Source organism: Aplysia californica, unplaced genomic scaffold (assembly GCF_000002075.1).
Source record: "Aplysia californica isolate F4 #8 unplaced genomic scaffold, AplCal3.0 scaffold00271, whole genome shotgun sequence".
In the NCBI taxonomy this organism is placed as follows: domain Eukaryota; kingdom Metazoa; phylum Mollusca; class Gastropoda; order Aplysiida; family Aplysiidae; genus Aplysia; species Aplysia californica.
In genome coordinates, this window is record NW_004797541.1 from 131,516 (window position 1) to 140,245 (window position 8,730).

Genomic DNA, 8,730 nt, shown 5'->3' on the forward strand with positions numbered 1-8,730 from the left:
GGGGGAGGGGTGTCTACTGATTTTTAAAGGGCTTACAGCTGGGACAATATTGCTTTTAACAACAAGTCTGTCGTTTGTTTTGTTTTTTCTAATCGCGAGATTATCTTTATTGAACGCTGAGAACGTTTAGTGTAAAAAAAAGTGTTCACAATAAAATTAATTTCTTGTAACTAGTTTTGGCATCAGAAGGGGCTGGAGGTGAGCTGTGACCAAGGCAGCGATTTACACACTAGGAAATAACTCTTTTAATGAATAAAAGTTTTTAATATAGTAGTAGCAGTATAATAGTAGTAGCATGAAGTACGGCTGTGGTCGGGCTAGTCGCCTATCAGCCGTTCGTTGCTTTCGTTGCTTATTCCTTCCTGCACGTTGTTTTCACACTCTGGTATCTGTAGGTTAGTGCTCATGGCATGTGGATCTGGTAGTTTGAAACCAATCTAGGTTCATAGATAATTTATGTTTCTTCCAGACCATGTCAATCCTATTCTTGAAAGCATTCAAGGATGGTGCAGACACTACATTTTCCGGTAGGGAATTCCAAACGTTAACTGTGCGTACGCTGAAGAAGTTTTGGCGGACTGCTGTTGTCACATGGGTTTTTTTCAATTTTAGACTGTGTCCCCTGGTGTTAGAGTGAAGATCGCGGGGTAAAATATCTCCTGTTACGTTGTAAATTCCATTTAAATACTTGTAACATTCAATCATGTCGCCTCTAGCTCTACGATAGTACAGCGATGGCAGATCCAATTTTCTGAGACGATCGCAGTAAGCAAGGTGCTGTAGTTCAGGAATTAGTTTGGTGGCCTGACGTTGCACTTTTTCAAGTTGTTCTTCATCAACTTTAAGTCTGGGGTGCCAGACCACATTTCCATATTCTAGATGAGGACGAATGATTGATTTGTACAGAGTAGAAAGGGACACTTTGTCCAGCATTGTGAATCCTCTCCGGATCAGTGCTAGAAGATTGTTAGCTTTGTTGACTTGGATACTGATGTGCTTGCTGAATTTTAGATCACTATCAATATTCACACCTAGGTCTTTTTTTATAGTCTCACAGATTCTAGAGTGATACGTTCACCTTTGGATGTCATCTTGTACTCGCATGGGTTTCTATTTTTCCCAATGTGTATAACCTTGCATTTTTCTGCATTAAACCTCAATTGCCACGCATCACACCAGAACTGGAGTCTGATCAAGTCATCCTGGAGGTTGTCCGAAAAGTCGGGTACTTCAGCAAAAATCTTCGTATCATCCGCGAACAGAAAAGTAGCAGAGAGGATATTTTCAGGGAGGTAATTGACGAAGCATACAAATAGACACGGACCTAGCACACTTCCCTGAGGGATTCCCGACTGCACATGCTCCCAGGATGACTCCTCTCCATTTACAACCACACACTGTTGCCTATCAGTCAAGAAGTCCCTTATCCAAGCGTGAATCTGCCCCTTAATTCCATAGCCTTCCAGTTTTTTCAACAAACGTTCGTGTGGGATGGTATCGAAGGCCTTAGCAAAGTCTAGATAAATGGTGTCGACACAGCCATCTGCCTCAATGATTGAAGTCCATAGGTCGAGCACCGCTAACAGGTTGGTTGAACAACTTCTGCCGCTCATGAAACCATGTTGACAGTTGCTAAACAGATCATTTTGCGGGAAATGTTTTATGAGCTGATCTCTGATGATGGATTCCAATACCTTACAGGCCACACTCGTTAGACTCACTGGACGATAGTTTCCTGGGGTGTTTTTTGTTTGTTTTTGTTTTTGTGTGTGCCTTTTTTGAAGATAGGTGAAACATGGGCTAGCTTCCACTTGGATGGTATAACTCCTTCCTGCAGTGACCTATTCATTAGAGTTGCCAGCGGGGCAGCTAGTTCAGTGGCACATTGTTTGAGGATGGATGATGGGATGTTGTTTGGACCCTAGGCTTTGTTGGGATTTAGCTTAGCAAGCTTCTTGAGCACATCTTCTTCAGTTATATGCATGCCTTCAAACTGAAGATTCAAACAATCTAGCCTCAATTGTTGTGGAAAATATGATTAAATTGTGACAAATTGGTACAAACTGTTGTGCAAAGTATGGGTGCCAATGATTCAACCGCTGAAAAGATATTTGAGGATAAGTTGGGCCACGAATTTTTGACCGAACTGTAGTGCATGATTATGTCTGTCTATTTGTGTATGTGTGTACGTGTGTATGTGTGCAGGTAAGTGTCTGTATTTGTACGTGTGTGTTTGTGTGTCTGTATGTGTGTGTGTGTGTGTGTGTGTGTGTGTGTGTGTGTGTGTGTGTGTGTGTGTGTGTGCGCGCGCGCGCGCGCGTGTGTGTGCGGGCGTGTGCAGATTGTTAGGGTCAAAGGGACAGCAATAAGACAGAACAAGACAGAAGATGTATTATTATACCAGTTATTTCTCTTTTAAATCACCTACAACCGGAAATGACACCAACGGTGTAACCTTTCGAAATGACGACTTAATAACAAGCTTTCTTTTGAAATTCTAGTAAAGATTGTTGTTACTTCATCACTGTAAGTTAAAAATTCTAAAGGTTCACATTCTTTGCAGTGTTACAGAAAGTTTTACTCATTTTGTTTGGATCTGCTTCTCTTTTTTGTCATTGACTTTGCCTCCATTGTTTTACAAAACAGTTTCAATTTCAATCAGAATCAGCGACCATCATTCGTCATTATTCAAGTGAGACTGACAGTGATTTGAAGAGTGACACTGTGACTACTGACACCGTCACTGCCTGACAGTTCATTGACTTAATGACTTTTTCTTGTACTTTCTTGGGATGTTGCTGACATAGGCCTACTCAACTTTGTCTTTTGCTTTTAATTCACCTCAGCCTCTAACTTCTCTCATGAATCGAATTTACGGACGTTAACTACCGTCTACATGGTAACCAGACACGTTTTCTTAGTACTTAGAGGCCTTATATACACGGTAACCAGGTGCTTAGTTTCGGGGGCCCCTTGAGCTAGGTGCACAGTACATGCTTGGCTCACTTCATGACCTTGACTTCTTTCATTTTCCCCCCGTTTTCCTGTTGTATTATTTGTATCTAGGTTTGCGTAAAACTCTGAACCCAAATTATGGAACACATCCTTCTTGTTTCCTCATTGACAACTGTGAACCCAAATAATGCAACACACTCAAGGCACCCCCCCTCCCCCCCCCCCCCCCAACCAAAAAAAAGCAAACAAAAAAAACCCAGTGACAAAGTTGTTCAAAATGATTGAAACATCTTGCTGTGCGTGCCGATATAATGTTTAACATGCGGCAAGCGGGAGAGACATCAGAACTAATTTTTAAGCAAAACATAACATTATGGTTAAATTCAGGAGGGGGGCATGCCCCCATGAAACCGCCCCATATGTTAAGTAGATCAGGGGGCATGCCCCATAAAACTCCCCTTAAAAACGAGTGAAATGTTTCTGCTCATTTTTTACGAAAAATAGCGGCGCATCTTTCGCTCTCTTTCGGAAAAAGCATTCATACCAGTATTTAAGTTGTCAATAATCGATATTCCAGTATTCTTGGGGCCAAAACTGGAGAATGCTGGTCATGGAAATACTATAACAATGTGTATTTTTAGTTTTACTGTCAATACCGTGGGGATGTTTGTCTTTACCAAAAATGCCAATGGGCAGGATTGGTAAGGTCAATTAAGAGGCTTCAGTGCATACTTCTCTTATCAAATAAACCCATCCGGTTTTGCTTCAAATTTTACCAGAAAGTTGAAGCAAAGAAAACTTTGACTGGCAAGCAGGGATTCCGATTAGTGTTGCTGCACACAAAAGTTACTGTTCACAGCACAGCAGTTTCCTTCAATAATGGCTTTGCCAACTGTGATTGTTGAGAACTTGTTGAATCCCACAGACATGGGGAATATTGATCTCTTTCTTATTTCTACCAACCTGTTTGAATCAACACTGTCCATTATTGTATTGCACTCTTAAAGAAAAATTACCCTGATCCTGTGACTCATAGCAACAAGCCTTATGATTGGCTTTACTCATGAAATGGCTCTGACTGATTCGACTCACAACCTTGAAAAATTGAAAAACAAGTGTAATAAATTTTGAAGATCGTCATATCATCAAATTTAGTTGACTTGGGTAGTATTTTTACGAAATCATGAAAGTGGTAGCCTCTTGAAGATCAGAGTCAAATTTAGTTGAATCGGGTAGTATTGAGTATTGCGCCAAACTGTTGCTTTCTCCTCCGTCTAATGGAAAATCTGGCTGTTCCTGATGAGTCAAATTGGCAGTCCATTTTCCCTTCTTTTGTTGTATGTATGTCCTTACTTTCTCTCATTCATTAATAGACTTGCCTTTCTATTTCATTTTCTCCGCTAACATGGATGATACAAAAAAAGTTTTTGTTATTCTAATGTGAGGTCTTTTTTTTTTCTTTGTTGGTCTCCCTGTCTTTCGTGACAAGCGCTGGATTATGGCATGGCCATAAAATATTAAAAGGCTCTCGTTTTGGAAACTGTGGTATTCTGCTTAAATTACTAACAGCTGACTGCTGACAGTTTTTTTTCCTCAGTTATGTGGTGGAGAAACAGTTTGAAGAAAGTTTCCAGTGGCTTGACATTTCTCTTGTGCCTGTTGCCCCAGCCGTTCATCATGGCTTGGCGTTCCAGTGGGAGCAACAATGTAAACTTGGTGGAGAATCTTGCCAGTGAGTATCAATAAAAATACACAAGATTATGTAGGCTAGTGCTATTTAACCCCTTGATACAGCTTCTACTTGAATTGTGTTATATTAGAAATTGTTGTGTGCTTTGATAGATACAATAAAAAGTGTTGGTAAGTGTGAAAAGAAAACACGGGATATCTGAATTTCTCCCTTTTATTGTCTTTAATTCCCTAAGATGTGACCTCCTTATCATCATTCATTTGCCTGGGAATAAACTAAAAATAGATCTACATAATATAATCCTGCTTAGACTGATGATTTTAGTCCTATTTTCAATTTCCTACAATGTGGAATTAAATCTCACAGTACAGCATGTCTGCGCAAAGGGATAAAAAAAAAAAAGTATATACCTTTTATGTAAGTTGCTTGATGACATCGCTCTGATTTGTTTTTGTTTTTTTACATAGATCTAGTAAATAACACATTGATTCCAGAAGTGTCGGTCTGTGACAATGCAATGACTTATAAAGACACAGTTTTGAAGTGAAAATACAAACTGAAATCCTCAAAACTGTATTTGTTTCCCTTAAGGAAGAGTTGAAAGTTAAAAAAATGGACTAGACGTATTTCAGTATTTCTTAATTAATTTTGTTTGGGAGACATGGAATTGCATTGTTAGTCCATGGCTTGTGTGATATTGTGGAGATGTGGAGATGTTATCAGTTTACTGCCTGTGAAACTAAGGTGACATGATAGAAAGTAAAGTCATTAGACGAAAGTGAATTTATAGAGATATAATAACTTAATACTTAATAATGAGTTGTATAAATCAATCATTTCCCGACAGCCACCGAGAGTGGCTGTGTTTTTAATGGTCGATGATTTGTCTTATTTTCTGTCCCTCTTAATTTCTGTGACACACACTCTTTCATCACATAAACGCACACTCACATGCACACTCACATGCACACTCACACACACACAAACTCTCTGTGTACATCTTTGCTCTCCCCACTTTTGCTTTCTCTCCAGGATTTTCACTTTGTTAAGGTACCTGTTGGCTATGTTTCTCAGTGTTTTTCACACCATCTCTGTCCTTTAACAGCATTTTTGTTGGCTTTAATTTCAGGAAATGGAATCATCAAATCTGAAAGTGTTTTGAGTGCCATGAAGAAAGTGGACAGAGCCCATTATTGTAAAGCGAACTCATATGCAGACTCTCCACAAAGTATTGGTTACTCCGTCACTATCAGTGCTCCTCATATGGTGAGTAGAGCTAGCTGTGAATTCATGTTCATATATGTATATTATTATAATACATAATAACGTGCTTTCAGATTTATCGTGTTTTATATTTCTTACTCAAAAATGTTTATTCTTGAAACATCCATCCATATGTGATGAACTTGGAAAAGAAGACACAGTAAGTCTTAAAATAGAATGCACAGGTTTACTTATTTCTACCGAATTTTTTTGGGTAGTCCTCGGTTCTGAACCTGTTTTACTGCCATACCAACAAAGTTATCATATTACCAGATTTGCATTAAAAAATAAAAATGGCCTGTTCTGCAGTTCTTCCAATCTTCTGTGATTTTACATAAAACTGTGCTTTCCGAATGTTCTGTACTTACCACCTCATCATAGATCTATCAACTCCACCCTTTTAGAAAAATTATGATATTGTAGGCATATCGATATTCCGTAGCAAAGGATCTGTACTTGCCTCTAACTTCTTGGATAACTTTGGATGTTTATGATAATTCCTGGCAATAAGTTGTTTTAGATTGATTTAGAAACTTGTCAGATTGCTCATTTTATGCACTCGACTATTAACCCTCTAGGCCTATTTATCCATTGCAGGTCATTCAGTAATTAACATTTTCACATGCAGATGAGCCAAAACCTGGTTAATCACATCAGATAATTTTTAAAAAATTTTCACTTGAAATGGCTTTCTATTTCTAGAGAATTAAGTTGGTTTTGTAAGTTAGATTTCACAACATGAATAAAGTCTTTGAAAATATCCCAAGAAGTTTTCAACAGTTCTTTTCTTATAAAAATTTGGGTTTTTTTTTTTCCCCAAGTTAGCACTATATGGGTAGTGTTAAGAGTATGTCAGGCCTGCGTCCCTCTCTCTAAAAGTTTTGATTTGTATGATGTGTATTCTTTTTTCCACAGCATGCCCATGCTCTAGAGCTCTTGTCTGAACATCTTGTTGAAGGAAATAAAGCCCTTGATGTTGGCTCTGGCAGTGGTTATCTCACAGCCTGTATGGGGCTCATGGTAGGTTCTATCGAGTGATTTTGTTCATTTTACCTCTCAACCTTGTACTGAACTCTTTTATAAATCCTGCCTCACCCCAGTGTTTCCGTGTCCTTATTGGTTAAGGATGCGTGTGATCTAAAAAAAACCTGATAGACCCCAAGATTGGTGTTGCTTGTAGAAATGACTGTTTTTGTTCCATATGCTACTTCTCCTTTATCGCATTGACATTATACAGTGGAACTCGGTTTCAACGAACTCGGATTCAACGAAAACTCAGATTCAATGAAAGGAGTTGGATTTCCCGTTTTTTCTATTCATAAAAATCAATAAAGATAACTCGGATTCAACGAACACATAAATTAGTAGGCTCAGATTCAATGAAGTCGCTTGCAGGGCGAACTGCTCTTTAGGACCAACCGGTGGCTTCCTTTCTTACTAAAACACTCGTTATTAGCACGCACCAATGTTTTAGTGTGTGTTAGGGTCGGATGGGCAGCCAGCACAGGTGTGACTTGTGACTGCATGTGCGTGTGTCTGTGGGGATTGGGGGGGTGGGGGTGCAAGCGATCTGGCCGTGGAACGTCAGTAGAGATATAAACGCGACACGTTTTGTTTTTTTCCCCTTTTATTGATCAATATTACAATGATAAGCTTATCTTAGCATAGATCTACGTGATGAATTGCGCGCTAGACTGTGGAATCAAACGTTACCGTATGCAAGGCTCTACACAGCAACATAATTTGTTTGGAAAACATTACGTTATGATAGATGACACAGGCCTGCTTTTGAACGAATCGCCCCTTTTGCACTTGGTAGAGTACTGTGTTTTTCTGGAATTCAGTTTCGAAGAAATGAAAATGCCTCTCATTTGAAACCAAATATTATTTTGATTTAGAAATCAAATACATTATACATTACTTGCTCGATGCCTGTAATTATCTACACAAAAACCTGATGTTTGCTATAACAAACACTCGGATTCAACTAAATTGAAGGCCTGGCCCAAAGGCTTCGTTGAATTCGCGTTCCACTGTACTAATAGATTTCATTTAGTATGTTTTTATCTCCTCCTGTGAGTTTAGGTTGGCAGAGGGGGCAAGGCTGTGGGCATTGACCACATCCCTGAGCTGGTGGAGTGGTCGAGGGAGAACATAGCGAAGGACACAGTGACCAGAATGCTCATGGAGTCGGGCCGCATCGAGCTGGTGGTGGGAGACGGCCGGCAGGGCTACGAGCCGGAGAGCCCTTACGATGCCATTCACGTTGGAGCTGCTGCGCCCACCTTACCCGAAGCTGTGAGTGGACCTATTCTTCTTATTTAACCCTGTTCGTACCCCAGGGGTTGTATTCTTCACATTTTAGAATACTTCTGCCTTTAGGTTGATTCAAGTGTTTTAGAAACTGCATTTCCTGTCATATTGAAGAAAGAAAAAGAAGTACCTTTTTAATTATCTCTCAGAATTTGATTTTAAATTGTGTTTATAATATTCTTAAATGTTCGCAGGGTACAGTATTACATAGTCTGTTTGTCAACTAAACTAAAAAGGTGTTTATTATCTTTCCTTGTTTTCTCCCCCTCAGCTAGTGGAGCAGTTGAAGCCTGGCGGTCGACTCATCATCCCTGTGGGTCCGGTCGGGGAAAACCAAAGTCTGTTACAGGTTTGGAGAGATATGTTGTGCCTTTTTCTTACTGGATTCCCTTAGGTTGAGAGATGGGTTCTAGTTTCCATTATTACTTACATTCAACAAAATTAAATTATTCCTCTACTTGAAATAGATTGTACTTTGGGATGATATAATGTATCATGAGGAAGGGATG

General features: G+C 39.4%; 1 protein-coding gene across 3 annotated transcripts in view; it reads left to right on the forward strand.

The window, feature by feature from the left end:
- The first annotated feature begins 2,417 nt into the window (after positions 1-2,417).
- The window catches only part of LOC101852936 (protein-L-isoaspartate(D-aspartate) O-methyltransferase), a 13,262-nt gene continuing 6,949 nt past the window's right edge, over positions 2,418-8,730 (forward strand). For 2 of the 3 annotated variants that reach the window (XM_013084087.2, XM_035970474.1), the window contains exons 1-6: positions 2,418-2,526; positions 4,553-4,687; positions 5,775-5,911; positions 6,824-6,928; positions 7,994-8,206; positions 8,493-8,570. In XM_013084087.2, the coding sequence (XP_012939541.1) occupies positions 4,555-4,687; positions 5,775-5,911; positions 6,824-6,928; positions 7,994-8,206; positions 8,493-8,570 (666 nt within the window). In that variant the 5' untranslated portion in view covers positions 2,418-2,526; positions 4,553-4,554. Of the gene's footprint in view, positions 2,527-4,538; positions 4,688-5,774; positions 5,912-6,823; positions 6,929-7,993; positions 8,207-8,492; positions 8,571-8,730 lie in introns of all 3 variants that reach the window. The other variant, XM_035970475.1, reaches the window with a different exon arrangement.